This window comes from Chelonia mydas, chromosome 8 (genome assembly GCF_015237465.2).
Source record: "Chelonia mydas isolate rCheMyd1 chromosome 8, rCheMyd1.pri.v2, whole genome shotgun sequence".
NCBI lineage: Eukaryota > Metazoa > Chordata > Testudines > Cheloniidae > Chelonia > Chelonia mydas.
Genome location: NC_057854.1, coordinates 43820955 through 43837750, shown reverse-complemented (window position 1 = coordinate 43837750; position 16796 = coordinate 43820955). Strand labels below are relative to the sequence as shown.

Here is a 16796-nt window from a genome sequence, read left to right as displayed (position 1 = left end):
GTCACAGTCATGTGATTGCTGTGCAGACATTCCCCTTGAAGAAGAGCTTGCTTGACCTCCTGCTCAGAACGTTGGTGTCCGCAGATGGGTCTCTGGCTTAGCTAGCTGAGTGGGTTGTGGCAAAATGATTCTACAGTCTCCTGAATCCCTTAACTGCATGTGTCTGGGCTCAGGCCCAGGGATGTTATGAACCCTGCATTTATTTCTTGGGCTAATTAGTCACTCCTGGCAATGGACAACACTCAGCTGTCAGTCCTGATATTTCTAGATCTGCCAGCTGTCTGATGCGATTGGGGAGGAGTTGACTTGTCTGCAGACTTTGGGATAGGTGCAGAGGCTGCCTCTTCAGTGACTGAGTTGTTTCCTCCCTGCCCTGGGATCTCTAATGGGCCCACCCTTGATCAAGCAGAACTAATTGCACTGCATATGGTAGTTCTGCTGGCCAGATACAAGCCTTTGACATACATCTGAATTGGAGCAAAGGTCAGTGTGTTTTTTCAGACAGCAGAAAGTGCTATGGGATGACACAACTGACAAATGCCATGATTCTTGTAGATTTATCGTCTCTCATATGCCATCTAAATGTCAACCCTGTGTTGCCCCTCATTCCTGGGAGATGTTCCCCATAGTCATCTGCAAAGCCACCTCATTGTCCTCCTTAAAATTTGCCTTTGTTGTTAACTTTACAAACAACTTGACAGTGCTTACAGAGGAAATCCTGCAGGAAGTGTACAGATGCCACACCTCCTGTACCCTCTTTGTGCATCTTTGGTTTCTTGTGACACTCTTCCTGCTGGAAGCAGGAACAAAGGATCCCAGGACAGGACAGTCAGAGACTACAGTCAGACTATAGCAGGGAGTTTTGTTTCCTCATTTCAATACATAGTTTTCATTCTTAATAAAGGGTTTATTCTGAAGATGGTCTGCCCATCAGTAAGGTACTACATGGGATCAGGACTGGATCGCATAGGGTGCTGGGGTTGGTGCCAGTGCAGAGTTTGTGCACTGCTACAGAGCTTGTGCAACTGCAATGAACTTCCCCACCAGCCTTGACAATCAGGAAAAATGCTGAATGTGCCTGGAAAAGGTTCAAAGAGCAGGTTGAGCTGTCTAGGAAAGCCACAGGAGCAAATAAACTGGACGATGAGCAAAAGATTCCTCTGCCCTTAACAGTGGCAGGCACAGAAGCCCTAAATGTCTATGATGCATTCCATACAGATGGTGGCTGGGAAAGAGAGGAAAGCTTTACAGAAATAATGAAAATGTTTGAGGATCATTGTGTCCCTAGGAAAAAAATGTTACTTACAGAAGATCTATGTTCAGGATGAGGACAATGAATGAAGGGAAACAGAGGAGTGTGTTACAGACTTGAAACTTAAGAAGTTAGTGCTGCAAATATGGAATATTAAAAGACTCTCTCTAAAGACCAGATTGTCCTGGGGTGTAACAATAAAAAAAGTCTGTGAAGAGTTACTAAGGCAGATGGATCTGAGTCTGACACTAGAAAGGGCAACAGGAGTTCCTCATAAATATTGTGACAAGATGGCCAATGTTAGTATGGTGGGTCCTGAGCTTTTCTTGGTGGTGGGATAAGACGCCACCCCTTGCCCCTGCTCTTGGGGCACCAAGGGCCCTGCTAGTAGCCCAGGAAGGTGGTAGAAGAGGAAAGCGGGGGAGGGGTCTGGGTTTGCTCCTCACTGAGCCCCAGCCCCTCTCAATCCCTGCGGGTTCTTACCCCCTCTTCCCCCTTGGGTGGGGTACCTTCAGTCTTGTTGGGGCAGGGTCTTCCTTACTTCGGTTCTCTGGTCTTTCAAATCTCACAATACACCTCCAAGCTCCAGTCTTCTCTCCTTCCTCCTCCTCCCTGACTGCCTGAAGCAGGGGGTTTTATTAGGTTCCTGGCAGGGCCTTAATTGACTGCAGGTGCTCCAATTAACCTGTAGCAACCCTCCCTAGTCTACAGGGAACCATGCCTTAATTAGCCTAGGACTTATATATTTCCTCTCTACCACTCTCCCGCTGCTCCGTGGCCCTCCTGTATCATAATATCCACAACACTACCTCAATGTCCACCTTCAAATTCTCCTCTGCCATGAGGCCCACAAAATACGTGACAGGGGTTAGTGTGCAAAGTACTGCCTATCACGCTGACCAGTATTGCCTCATTGTCTACTTGTACTCACTCCCATGTCTGTCAATATCCATCCATTGTCTCTTGTCTTATATTTAGATTGTAAGACCCTTAGGGCAGGGACTGTCCTTTTGTTAGGTGCTTGTACAGCACCAACCACAATGGAGCCTTGATCTATGACTAGGGCTCTGAAGCACTAAAGTAACACAAATAATAAATGAGAAAAATAGAATATGTACATGCCAAGCAGCAGAACACACCGAAGCACAAATGAAAAGCCAGAGGCACACATCATTTACCTGTGAGTACCATAGCTAAACCAGCAATGGAAAAATTCATGGAAATTAAGTCAGCCAAGGACAGAAACATGGAAAGCAAGAAACTATGCCAGCAATGTGGCAGCCAGCATGGGTATAGCAAATGAACAGCATTCGGGCAGATATGCAAAAACTGCAATGAACCTAACCATTATGCTAAAATGTGCAGAGAAAGCAGGAAAATACAGAAAAGGATTCCTCAGGTAGATTCACTGATGCTAAGGCCAGAAGGGATCATTGTAATCATTAAGTCTTGTGACAGATTTCTGTTACCAGTCTGCCTGAGGTGCCACGTGATCAGGCTGAGGCTGCAAGATCATTTGGGGAGGAGATGACAGAACACACCAAGTGTCTAAGTTATAAAGCTTTACTTAATAAAATAATAAAACAGCAGAGAGTGATGGGTGCTCCCCACATTATTCAGAGGAAGGAAGAAAGCGTTAGTGCCCCTAGCCCTAACCCACTTTCATACTCACACATGCCTTACCCGAGGCTGGCCAGGCCTGCGTGTAATGTCAGAAGAAGAGGGAGAAGGGTGGATGGGAGTTCTGTCCTGCGCACACAGGTCTTCCAGGGTCCACTGTTGATCTCTGATTGGCCTCAGCTCCTGGGAGGGTTTTTAAGTCCCTGGGGTCTTTTGGAGGCATCTCCTTTCGGGACCTTTGTTCTTCAAGCTCTGTGTACCAGTCCAAACCAGCCTTTCATGGCTTCTTCAGATTTCCCAAAACACTCCGGCTTTAGGGACACTACATTGGTTGTTTACCCCCGCATTGACCTTCACTGTCTCGCTGGGTTTTGAAGCCCCTGCAGGTTTGTGCAGCTGAATCTCTCTTTCTCACGGCTGGTTGGGGATAAAATCCAGGCCCCCACCTTTCTTGGCGGTGGCCCAGCATCAATCGTGTGCTGTGGCCTTGGGAGCCAGTGTCTTATCTTCAGACCTGTAGTGTCGAGTTAACTCATTCCTTTCTCCCTGCTTCCCCCTTCGGCCTGCAACCTGCTAAAGAATCTTTCACTCCACACTCACCCCTTTAACCTTTCCCTGAAATGCTTGGTAACGGCTGCAACAGTGTTAGCAACATACAGTGCTGATTAGCCTCTCCCAGGGGACCCCCCTGAGGGAGGGGGCCATTGGGGTGTGACAGTCTAAGCACCTTTACAACACAGGCCAGAAAATTTCCCCAACTGCTTAGAACAGATCTTTCAGAGAAACATCCACTCTTGATTTAAAAGTTGTCAGGGACGGAGAATCCACCACAACCAGAGGTGAAAATAAGCCGGTACGCCCCAGTACGGCATACTGGCAAGAGCCAGTGCACTGTACTGGGGCAGCCTGGCTTCCCCAGGGGGCAATTTAAAGGGCCTGGGGCTTCCAGCAGTGGCTGGAGCCCCAGGCCCTTTAAATTGCCTTTAGAACCCCGCTGCTGGAGCCCTGGGGTAGCGGTGGCCTCTGGAGCCCCACCACCGCTACCCCAGGGCTCCAGCAGCGGGGTAGAAGCAGTAGGTAGTGGGGGCTCCAGGGGCTATTTAAAGGGCCGGGGCTCCAGCTGCCTCTGCTGCCCCAGTCCTTTAAATAGCTGCTGGAGCCCTGCTGCTTTCCCAGGGCACCAGCAGCTATTTAAAGGACCAGGGCAGTAGAAGCAGGGGAGCCCCAGGCCCTTTAAATAGCCCCCAGAACCCCGGGCTGCTGCTACCTCGGTGAAGGATGGGGAGCCACTTACCTTACAGGGTGGGCTGGGGCTGGCTCTGACCCTCTCAGTCCTGCCCCTTCCACAGTAGGCCCCACCCCTTCTGGGGGCCAGAGCTGGCCCCAGCGTACCGGAAAGTCACTTGACTTACTTTCACCCCTGACCACAACCCTTGGTATGTTCCAGTGGTTAATTACTCTCACCGTTAAAAAATTTTCATCTTATTTCCAGTCTGAATTTGTCTAGCTTCAACTTCCAGTCATTGGATTGTATTATATCTTTCTCTGCTAGATCGAAGAACCCATTAATAAATATTTGTTCTCCATGTAGATATTTATAGACTGTAATCAAGTCACCCCTTAATCTTCTCTTTGATAAATTAAATCGATTGCGCTTTTTGAGTCTATCACTATAAGGCAAGTTTTCTAATCCTTCAATCATTCTCATGGCTCTTAGAATCATAGAATATTAGGGTTGGAAGAGACCTCAGGAGGTCATCTAGTCCAATCCCCTGCTCAAAGCAGGACCAACACCAACTAAATCATCCCAGCCAAGGCTTTGTCAAACCAGGCCTTAAAAACCTCCAAGGATGGAGATTCCACCACCTCCCTATGTTAGCCATTCCAGTGCTTCACCACCCTCTTATGAAACAGTGCTTCCTAATATCCAACCTAGACCTCCCCCACTGCAACTTGAGACCACTGCTCCTTGTTCTTCTCTGAACCCTCTCCAATTTATCAACCTCCTTCCTGAATTGTGGGCACCAGAACTACACGTAGGATTCTGGGAAGGGTTCGATCAGTGCCAAATATAAAGATAAAATAACCTTTCTACTCCTACTCAAGATTCCCATTTATGCATCCCAGAATCTCATTAGCTCTTTTGGCCACAGCGTCGCATGGGAGTTCATGTTCAGCTGTTTAACCACCACAACGCCCAAATCTTTTTCAGAGTCACTGTTTCCCTGGATAGAGTCCCCCACCCTGTAAGTATGGCCTACATTCCTTGTTCCTATATTTATACATTTACATTCAGCTGTATTAAACTCATATTGTTTGCTTGCATCCAATTTACCAAGTGATCCAGATGGCTTTGTATCAGTGACCTGTCCTCTTCATTATTTACCACTTCCCCAATTTTTGTGTCATCTTCAAACTTTATCAGTGATGATTTTAGGTTTCCTTCCACGTCATTAATAAAAATGTTAAATAGCATAAGGCCAAGAACTGATCTCTGTGGGACCCTACTGGAAACACACCCATTCAATGATGATTTACCATTTACAGTTACAGTTACTATCAGATAGCCAGTTTTTAATCCCTTTAAAGTGTGCCATGTTAATTTTATATCCTATTTTTTTTAATCAAAACGCCATGCAGTGCCAAGTCAAACACCTCATAGAAGTCTAAGTATATTATGTCAACCCTATTACCTTTATCAAGCAAACTTGTAATCCCATCAAAATAAAATATCAAGTTAGTTTGACAGGATCTGTTTTCCATACACCCATGTTGATTTGCATTAATTACATTACCCTCCTTCAATTCTTTAATAATGGAGTCCCATGTCAGCCTATAATTATCCAGGTCATCCCATTTACCCTTTCTAAAAATTGGCATAACATTAGCTTTCTTCCAGTCTTTGGGAACTTGCCCAGTCCTGCAAGACTTATTTAAAATCAACATTACTGGACCAGTGAGCTCCTCAGCCAGCTCTTTTAAAACTCTTAGATGCAAGTTATCTGGACCTGCTGATTTAAAAATGTCTAACTCTCATGGCTTTTGTTTAACATCTTCCACATATACTAGTTGAATGGAAAGAATGTTATAATCACCATATAATGAGACTATATCATCTGAAGAAGAAGAAGAGCTATTCTTAAGTACTGTAATGGAAGAGGCTGAAAACTCAAAAGATTGGCTAATTTAAATGTGCACAAATGGCACTTATACGTAAGACTGAGTTTGTCACTGAGGTCACGGATTCCGTGACTTTCTGGGACCTCCATGACTTCTGCAGTGGCTGGCCCAGGGGCCTCCTGAGCAGCTCGGGCAACCTCTGGGCCGGCCACACTGGCCGCTATTGGGGAAGTTTTGGGCCACCAAACCTCTCTCCCCCAGCAGCAACAGGAGTTTGGGTGTAGGAGGGGGCTCAGGGCTGGGGGTTGGGACAAGGGCTTTGGACAGCACTTACCTTGGGGCGGGGGGCCTCCCCAGAAGCAGCAACATCCCACTCCCTCAGGTCCTAGGCGGAGGCATGGCCAGGCAGCTCTGCACACTGCCTCCGCCTGTAAGCACTGCCTCTGCAGTTCCCATTGGCCACGATTCCTGACCCCCAACCCCGAGCCCCACTGCATGGGGACCCCTACCCTGCTGCATCTGTCATCTATTTGCATAAATCCAAAGTAAAAAGCAGCTATCCTTCAAGAACTGTATTTAGTGAGTACTTTGCAGGCGAAGTGTACTAATGTAACAAATCAGTGCAAAAACCATAATGGGTTTCATGTTTATAATGGGTACCTAGCTACCAGTTCTCTAAGTTTGTTAAAAGTCTGCTTTTCTGAAGTCCATTGTTCTTATTCCGCTGCTCTGACTCCTTCCTTTCCTTAGAACCATGAAATATATCACTTCATGATCACTTTCACCCAAATTGCCTTTCACCTTCAGATTCTCAACCAATTCTCCCCTGCTGGTCAGAATCAAGTCTAAAATGGCTGCCCCCCCTCCATTACTTCCTCCACTTTCTGAAACAAAAAGATGTCCCCAACAATGTTCCCTCTAATTTTTTTCATCCGTGTGTGGAATGAATTTTGTTATGTGCACCAATATCGAGATGATGTGCACCACCCGTAGAAACAAAAAACCTAGATATAATATATATTTTTAAAAAGTTACCATAGGGATTATTACTGCAGCCAGGACAGGTTTGGCATTTTAGAACTCACTACTAAAAGAACTGAATTTAAACATGAGAGAGAAATAAAATTCTGAAATGCACAGACCAGTCAAAAACTAAAATAACAGCACTTTGAAAGAATAAAATTATAGAGAATATATGTGCATTGCAGGAAGTACCCAGAAGTAACAATAACAACACAAGTATGCGTTGGGAGGTGAGTGTGAAAGAGACAGTGTGTGTGTGAGAGAGAGAGAGAGAGAGAGAGAGAGAGAAACACAGAGACAGTGCATGTGTATGCGTGAGATACAGTGTGTGTGTGTGTGTCTGTGAGACACAGTGTGTTTGTGTGCTGGCTGCTGGCAAAGTATATGAGTGACAGTTCACTGTCTCTTTAGGGACACAGGCACTCACCAGCAGCTTGTTCAGACCGCAGCAGCTGCCAGCAGCTCCCTCCCACTCCTGAGCCCTGTCCCCCTCCCCTGCTCTTCAGAGATGGGGTACTTGGAGGAGAGGGGGACACCCTGACATCAGTGCCCCCCCCTCCTCCACTCTGCACAGCAAGCAGGAGGGTCCCGGAAGCAGCTGGCCAGGGGCTCCAAGGCAGAGGGCAGGAGAAAGGCAGCTGCAGAGCAGCAGTGGGAGGGGCACCTGAACACACATCGCTGGACGTGCAGGTCTCTGCTAATAACGTGCACAGCACTTGATTGACTCTTGGGCAGCCGCATAGCTTAGAGAGAACATATGTCCCCAGTACGTTATTGGACACTTTGTGTTTTGCTGTATTACTTTTCCAACAGACATCTGGGAAGTTAAAGTCCCCCATTACTACCAGGTCTTGCGTTTTGGATATTTCTGCTATTTGTTCTAGAAATGCCTCAATCACCTCCCCTTCCTAATTTGGTGGTCTAGAGTAGACCCCTACCATGATGTCACCCCTATTTTTCCCCCTTTTATCTTTGCCCAGCGTGTTTCAAATGATCTGCTTCCCACCTCCTTCTGGATCTCAAACAAACTTCCTCCATTTTTCCCCCTACCTATCCTTCCTGAACAACTGTCCCCCTCTATACCAACATTCCAGTCATGAGATTTATCCCACCAAGTCTCTGTGAATCCAATTGTCATAACTTAGCTTATGTGCTAATACTTCCAGTTCCTCCTGTTTATTCCCCATACCCCTTGCATATAGACGTCTAAGATGTTGAGTAGATTCACCCACCGGTTTTCCTCTTGTTGTTTGGATGACCCTATGGCAGGGGTGGGAAAACTACGGTCCACGGGCCGGATCTGGCCCCTCAGGGCTTTGGATCCGGCCCACGGGACTGCCCCCCGTGGTGCCGCAGGCCCTGTGCCACTCTCAGAAGCGGCTGGCACCACGTCCCTGGGGCGGGTGGGGGCAGAGGACTCTGTGTGTTGCCCTTGCCTCCAGGCACTGCCCCCTGCAGCTCCCATTATCCGGGAACGGGGAACCGCGGCCAATGGGAGCTTCGGACGAGGTACCTGGAGGCGTGGCAAGGGCAGTGCGTGGAGCCCTGTCCCCCGCCACCCCACCAGGGGCCGTGCAGGGTTGTGGTGCCAGCCACTTCCCGGAGCGGTGCAGCATGGGGCCAGGGCAGGCAGGCAGGGAGCCTGCCCTGGCCCCAGTGCACGCTACTGCCACACCGGAGCCGTTTTAGGTAAGCAGCGCCAGGCTGGAGCCCAAACCTGTCCTGCACCCCAACTCCCTGCCCTAAGCCCCCTGCCTGCACCTCGCACCCCTCCTGCACCCCAACCCCCTGTCCTGAGCTCCCTCCCGCAGTCCACACCCCTCTTCTGAGCCCCCTCCTGCACGCCACACCCCAACCCCCTTCCCTGAGCCCCTTCATACATCCCACATTCCTCCTCTGCCCCAATCCCTTGCCCTGAGCCCGTTCTTGCACACCATACCCCCTCCCATATCCCGCACTCCCTCCTGCACCCCAACCCCTTGCCCCGGCCCTGCATACAATTTCCCCACCCAGACGTGGCCGTTGGCCCAAAAAGTTTGCCCATCCCTGCTCTATGGTAACTTTCCATGTCTCTCCCCCAACATCTAGCTCTCTGTTAAGGTGGCACTCTTCTATGTTTACCTGTGCTTTTGTCACCTGGCCTCTTTGAACCTACTTTAAAGCCCTCCTCATTAGGTTGTGTGAGTTGGCGTGTGAAGATGCTCTTCCCCTTCTTGGTCAGGTGGACCCCATCTCTTCGCAGCAGACCTTCTTCCCAGAGCAGCCTTCCGAGGCTGAGGAAGCCAAAGCCCTCCCAACTACACCATCTGGGCAGCCAAGCATTCATCTCCAATGATCAATGGCTGTGCTCGTCAGTAAGAGAGTTCACATGGTTAGGAAGCCAGTGTGGTGAGACCACCTCCCAACATGTTGACTAGCATTGTCTCAACATTTCCTTCTCCTCCCCTGTCTGTCAGCCTGTCTCCACCTGTTGTTCCTTTACGGTAGGGAACATCTTTTTAAAAAAATAATTAATACATGTAAATGCCTCATTTCTAATAATAGTACATTACTACTGAAGCTTGTGACATGGTATAGAAACCCTGCACTAGCATGGAAGGGGTTAAGGAGCTGCTTTGGGCTAGGGTGGCCCTGCCCCATCACACCTGCAAATCGGGCCAGGAAGAGGAGTTAAAAGGAAGGAACTCCACTCAGATAGGGGCAACCCTGGGAAGGGAATAGGCTGAGCTTCTCTGGCCCTGGAGAGAGGGCTGACAGCCTGCAGAGCCGCTGCCCTTGCAGAAGGAGGGTGCAGATCCCCTGAGCTAAAAGGGGAGGAAAGACTGAGACTTGCACTGGAACCCAGTAACCTCTGACATGGACAGTGACACTTCAGGGGCTTCTGAAGTCAGAGGCCCATACCCTGGAGGGAGCTGTTTAGAGACTTTCCTTTCCCTTTCTTGTGTTGAACCTAGTTTGCTGACTGCTGACTGATTTGTTGCTTCACCTGGAAGGTTGAGAGGGGAAGAAATAGTCAAGAGACTTCAACCAGAGGGTTAAGCACTGGCCTGCTAGAAAAACATAGTAGGAATATTGGATTTGCATGTGTGCACTCCCCACATAGCCCTGAAAGGGGGTGCTGCACCTTGGACAGGGGAATCATAAAGAAACACAGCTAGATGTGAACGATTTGCTCCCATGAGAATGGTTCTCAGCCAAAGAGGCTCTTGGCAAGTAACTCAAAGGCCTGTGGTTTCCAACAGCTCGTTTCTCCCTCTTTCAGGTTTTCCTTAGCACCAAGCGGGGTGCATGGATACTTGGTCGGATTGGAGAAGAAGGGTACCCCCTGGACACAATTTATCTCACCCGCTATATGGAATTCCTCATGCGCATTGTGCCTCTATCCCTGCTTAACTACTTTGCAGAAAAGAAACTGAATGCAAAATTCAACCATGCAATCTATGGTTTGCAACCTGCACACAGGTGAGCTGGGGAGATCAGGAGACTTTCTAAGGGCTGTGGAGCCAGGAGGGGAAGGGTCATGTTCATTGCGCCCACACAGACTCCACAGGAGAGTGGAGAGCTGGGGCCTGTCAAGCACTGGAGAGAGGGGCAGAGCTCCTCTTAGGCAAACCTGCAGCTAGAGTCTCTAGGGCCTGGGTTCAATCCCTTGCTGTGCCAGATTCCCCCAGACAATCTCTGTCCATCACCTGGGGCCAAGCTCTCATTGCTGCTGCTGCTATACCAAATCTGTCAGCATTTGCCTCACCTGGGGCCTAGCTCTTATTCCCACTGCTACCATCCAGAACATCCCTATCCCTCTGGTTACAAATATCCTTGTGGGATGTAAATGCCAAGGAAGGGGAAGAGTTATTTTGCGTGATATGTGGGAGTAAACAGAATGGTACTGGATGACATCATTAAGGCCATGTCTACACTTACAAGCTTACATTGCCGCAGATGTACCGATACAGCTGCGCCGCTGTAAGATCACTCACGTAGCCGCATTATCCCGATGGGAGACAGCTCTCCCATTGATATAGTAAAATGAGCTCAATGAACAGCAGTAACTATGTCGGCAGGAGACGCCCTCCTGCAGACATAGTGCTGTGCGCATGAGTGCTTATGCTGGCAAGACTTACATTGCTCAGGGTGTTTTTTCACACCCCTGAGCGATAAAAGTTTTGCCAACATAGGTGCTAGTGTAGACATGGTCTAAGAAAGAGATAATTTAAGCTGAATACCTGAAAGAACTTGCAAATGGCAAGCTGTTAGACCAGGGAATTGTTTGTTATTATTTATTCATTGATTTATGGTAGCACCAAGGAGGCCTACTCACAGACCAGGATCCCATGGTGCAAGATGCTGGAGAAACACAGAACAAAAAGAGTTTATCAGAGGAAGTGGTGAATGCATAGACTGGACAAAGCAATAGAATTCCTTACATGGAGTGATCCTGCACGTGCAGCAGGATGGACTGAATAACCAGAAGTGTCCTTCCCACAACTTCCAGTTGCAGTACTAGCACGTTCTGTGTGAGAGGAAATAGTTCTCTTTTCTCCTGGCAGCCTACTGCCCTGAGGAAGGTCATCTCCTGCCCAAAGAGATCTTCACATTTCTTGTATTTCCCTTGTGCTATTCAGGTTTTTCAGCCAGCACCCAACCTTCAACGACGACCTGCCAAACCGCATTATCTCAGGCAAGGTGCTGGTAAAACCAAACGTCAGGGAGTTCACCGAAACCAGCGCCATCTTTGAAGATGGCACCAGAGAGGAGGACATTGATGTGGTTATCTTTGCTACGGGATACCGCTTCTCTTTCCCCTTCCTCGGGGATTGTGCCAAAGTGGTCAAAAACCAGGTCTCCCTGTATAAATTTGTCTTCCCTCCTCAGCTGGAGAAGCCAACTCTGGCTTTCATTGGCCTCATCCAGGCTTTGGGAGCCGTCATGCCCATTGCTGAACTCCAGGGTCGCTGGGCCACACGTGTGTTCAAGGGTACGTGAACAAAAATGCAGGAAATAGTCTAGTGCCTGCTAGACAGAGAAAGCACAGACATTTCCAAGGAAATCCTAAAGCCAGTGCTGTTCAGGTGGACAACCTGCCATCTTGCAACATTTCCGCTGCTCTCCCTCTTTCGTCTGCTGTCTTCCTACTGAAAGGTGATCTGGTTATGTTTTTTGCTTCTTTGTGACGCATAGAGGCCAGTTTATTTTATTTTGGAAACTTTCTGTGAAAACTGTCACCTCCCCCAAAAAGATCGTTTCCAGCTCTGCTCTCTGTGTACTCCTGCACCCTTCCTCTTTGTTGGTGCTGGAGTCTGGCTAGCTTTCTCTTACCCTCTGGCTGCAGTTACTTTGCGCTTTTCTCGCGCCCTTTCCTTTGCACACCTACTCCCAGCTCCCTGCCTTTTGAAGTCCAACACAGCCTTGATGGGGGCAGGAGGTGTTGCTGAGGGTTCAAGAGCCATTACTCTCTAGGGTTTATTTGGGGGCAGGGGAAGAGGGAGGAGGCACAAACAACTCTTTTTTTCCTCTGGGGCTCTTTATCTTTTCTTTGTTCCTCTTATTGCCCAGGAGCTGTTGCCTCTGTGTCTGAGAGCACTTCATGGATCTCCCTTCTGACTTGGGCTTCTCTTTCCTAGGGCTGAACAGATTGCCTTCAGCAAGTGACATGCTGGCTGATATTGCCCAGAAGAGAGAGGAAATGGCAAAACGGTAGGAACTATGACGTGAATCAGTAACAGCTGGGCATGCTGGAAAGGCACCAGGGCAGTCAGCTCTCCACCTACTTCTGCCTATTTCCCTGCTTCACTTTTTGCTTCCCTTTATCCCCATGAGGACCTTTAGCCAACAAACATTGCATTTCATGCACCCATCCTCGAGGTCTCCCAGGGAAGTATGTCCCATCACAAAGAGTGAGTAAGAAGCGGGGTCCTACTGAGCCCCAAACAAGGAGAAATGATCTGTGTGAGTAGGTTTATCCATCTGCCCCAAATATTCTTCCCTCTTTCTTGTTACAGAATTCTATCCCTCACATTCTGCCTTGCTGCCACCACCTATTCCTCTCTCTCTCTCCCTCCTGCATCCCACATTCCCCTGCCTCCCTATAGTTTTCCTATTTGTTGCCCTTTCAGCACAGAGGCAGCTGTCTTCACTTAGGACACTATATGGCTTCCATTGTTCCCAGTGGGATTGGACCTGCTGACCCTCTTTACTGGGAGCAGCCTGTACCTCTTGAGAAATCTGTAAGGGGAATGATGGCCATCTTGACTGAGGGCATTCTTTGGCTTCAGTCACACTGAAAATAATGGGAGAAGACAGATATATTGAATATATATTGAAAATTGCTCACATCAAACTCTCAATCATGAGGTCATAAAAACCTTTAAACCCCAATTTCCTAAGAATATGACACACCTCATGCTAAATTTGCAAGTGTTGACAACTCTGTGGGTGGCTGGGTGTTAATTTCCAGCCCTTTTACTTTGCTGTTAAGCACTCCTCAGGATTGTGCAGCAACTTAACTTTTAGGAGGGGTGGCCCTTCAGCTCTACTTAAACACAGAGGGTTGAATAATTTGGGGAAGCTCCAGGTAAAGATTTTAAGTAGAAGGCCGAGTAAGGTGTGAGGCCAAAGTTGCTTTAGAGAACGTATCCAGCTCTTCTAAGGAGAATGAAGTACAACTCATCCCTATCCCACACAGAAGATCAACGTCCCACTTGTGTCCCAATTACGGCCCAAGAGATCTCTGTGCAGGGGTGAATTTCTCTCAGTCAATGAACAGAAAGCAGTTCTAATCTTTGTAATGAATGGGAGTCATCCAAAGGAGCAAGAGTACATCAGCATCTCCTTCTCCTCACATTTTAGAGAGGGATAGAAGCTCCTTACCCCTCAGGAATGTCATTTCCTGGTCAGTGCAGTTTCCATTTGACCACACTCCAGAGACACTTGCACTTCTTTCTCATTTCAGGTATGTGAAAAGCCAGCGCTATACCATCCAGGCGTATTACATCCCGTACATGGATGAAGTGGCCTGCCTGGCAGGGGTCAAGCCCAAACTCCTGTCTCTCTTCCTCATGGATCCAAAGCTCGCCATGGAGGTTTTCTTTGGCCCCTGCACCTCATACCAGTATCGCCTGAGAAGGCCAGGGAAGTGGGACGGAGCCAGGGAAGCCATCTTGACCCAGAGAGAACGGATCATTAAACCTCTGAAAACTAGAGTCCTAGATGATTATACAGGTGCCTTGGTGCCTTACTACCTTCAGATTTTTCTCATTGTTGCTTTAGTTGCTGTAACTTTTGCTTATTTTCCTTGGTCCTTTTTTCCCTTCTGACAAGTGTCATTTTTCAAGCTGCGAGTCCAGTTCATGGTTTCCCTTCTTTCCTTTGCATTCATATGGGCAGACTGGACTATGGTGGGCACCTCTGAATCTGTCTTCTGTGTAGGGTAAACTTGCTCTAATGCAAATGCAAAGTCTGCAGTAAGGGTGCACAAGGCCTGTTAAATCCCATTCAAGCCCTGTTTTGGAACCCCACAACAAGTGATATAATAAGAGGAAATCCCTGACCATTCCCAAAGTCTCCAGTGGCCTGGTTCAGGCAGTGTGACTGGAGATCAAGGGGCAGGCTGGCATCTTTGCTGGCAGATTCATAGTTGGCTGGTTGGTGTCCATGGTGAATCGAGTCATGGCTGATTCCCAACCTCAAGTGCAGGAGGGGCTTGTGGGCTCTGTTGTCTTCTAGTTCTTATGCTTGCTACAGCTTCTGGGTGCTTAAGCATCCTGGATCAGAGCAGGGCTCCAAGTCAATTTCAAGCATCTGCCTGAGAGAACCAGAAAATGGCTTCCTCTCCATGTAGCTGAGAAAAACAACTCCCCCTCAGGTGCTCTCTTGGGTCCCATTGTCCCTCCACAGAGCAACCCACAGCCCAGTCCACCAATCACTGTTGTGTGTACTCTCCAGCAGGCAGCAGACTCAGTCACTATGCTGTGCTTCTCCCTGAAGGAGCTGCATCTACAGTCCCATGCTGGCAGGGGCTACAGGTCACTTTAGGGTGGAATTAGGGACAAGGGTGTCATGGAAGGCAGCAGCCCTCAGGCCCTGGGGGAGCAGGAGAAGCTCTTGGAGCCTGGCCTGAGTTAAGGCTCAGTAAAGACTCGGTGCCTCGCACATGGAAGAGATGGAGCCCTGAGTAGAGGGAAGGGTCTGAGCTCTATAGACCACAGAATCCCTGTCTAGGAAGGACTTTGGCTCAGAGTAGGTTTGTCCCAGCAGCACACAGCTATTCAAGCAAAGCTAAAGCAAAAGTCTTGCTGTTATTGTTATCTGGATCTGTTAAGTGTGTTTAATTTGGTCAGTCTGCTTTTCTGAACACACTTCCATTACTTCAGCCTGACCAAGTAAATCTCTCTGTTTATGTGTGATCCTTGCATGTGCCCTTCCTAGGGAAGCCCATAAAGTGTCAGGCTCGAATAGTTGGTGTGCCTACAATGCTTGTCATGTGGTGGTCACAGCTACTAACCATATACTTTGTGTGTGATGGCTCATGCAACCCTCATTCATGCTTATCTGGAACAAACGAGGGATGATGAGAATCTGAGATTTTTTTGAGGAAACGAAATGGCTCATTGCCATCATCAAACACGCTTAGTCTACTAAGGACCATTGCCAGCCAGAGTGATCTCACTAGACAGTGTCCTATCAGGTGTTGTGAGATTCCCAGCTCAGGTGCAATCCTGTCAATCCACAAATCGCTGGGGCTGCCCCATGGGTGGCACTAGTTAGGGGCAGGGCATGCATCCTTTGGCACATCGATGGACAGCAAGGGAAGCTTTTGTCCATCTTGGTAATGCTGCTTTTGCATATAATGAGCAACTAAAGAAAAGACAGATCTTTGTGAGATTGTGCCATTTCCCACAAAGTCAAACCACTTTATGCTCAGGCTGAAGCTCAAATAAGAACATTTGTGTTTTTTGACCTTTTTGATAAATGATCTTCACAAAGACACCTTGAAACCCACTCAGAAGTCCCAGCCTTTGAAGTTCCTGGTTTCATTCCTCTTCAACTATCTTGTCCCAGGTTGATACAAAGTACAAGTGTGGGAACTGTGGGAATATTCTTATGAACAATAGGTGTGACTCAACTTACCCAATCATTTTGCATTGCTTCTCACTGAGTATGAAGGGGTTAATTTCTCCCTGGGGACAAGGTTGTAGATCACATCAGCCTGCCTAGAACGGATTGGAATCAACACAGGTGCATGGAGGTCCCTGGAGAGGCAACAGAAGCCCCAACAACTGAACATTAACTTTCAATGGCTGGCATCCAAGGAAGCTGAACATATGACCACAGCACAGCTGCTTCTGGAGCCACAGGGGCCAGGTGTTAATAGTGTGTGTCTTAGTTTGCTGCTGCCCAGGCCAGACACACGTGACACAGAGAGGCTGAGACAGACTCCAGGAGGCCTTGGAACAGTAGGGCAATTGCTTTGGCCAATATATACTGGGACTTAAACTTTGCTTTACCCTTCTAATGTAGACTCTTAATTGCTGTTCTCCAGTTGACTAATAAATGCTTTCTCGGTTTTGGTAAAAGGCGGCCCTGCAGATACTTACTAGCTATATTGCTGCCTGAAGATGTAACATCTCTAACAGGCGTCTGAACTATTTTGGAGTCACTAGAGAGCCAGGGTGAGAAACAAGAATGCTGTAGCCTTAAGTTTCAGGGTCATGGGGTTGTCCTTGTAAAAAGCTGTGGCTAGGGCCTAGCAAATAATAGGGATACTCCCACAGAGACTGTATAA

General features: G+C 48.2%; 1 protein-coding gene across 4 annotated transcripts in view; it reads left to right on the top strand.

Annotated features, from left to right (window-relative positions):
• The window catches only part of LOC102931687 (flavin-containing monooxygenase 5), a 31760-nt gene extending 15173 nt beyond the window's left edge, over window positions 1-16587 (top strand). The window contains exons 5-8 of one of the 4 annotated variants that reach the window (XR_006292583.1): window positions 10278-10477; window positions 11638-12154; window positions 12637-12709; window positions 13965-13997. Coding sequence is in view for 3 of the 4 variants with exons in the window: in XM_037907676.2 (XP_037763604.1) it covers window positions 10278-10477; window positions 11638-11990; window positions 12637-12709; window positions 13965-14328 (990 nt within the window). In the remaining variant the exon portion in view is untranslated. Of the gene's footprint in view, window positions 1-10277; window positions 10478-11313; window positions 12155-12636; window positions 12710-13964 lie in introns of those variants that run through there. The other 3 variants (XM_037907676.2, XM_043552531.1, XM_043552532.1) reach the window with 3 other exon arrangements.
• The last annotated feature ends 209 nt before the right edge of the window (window positions 16588-16796 follow it).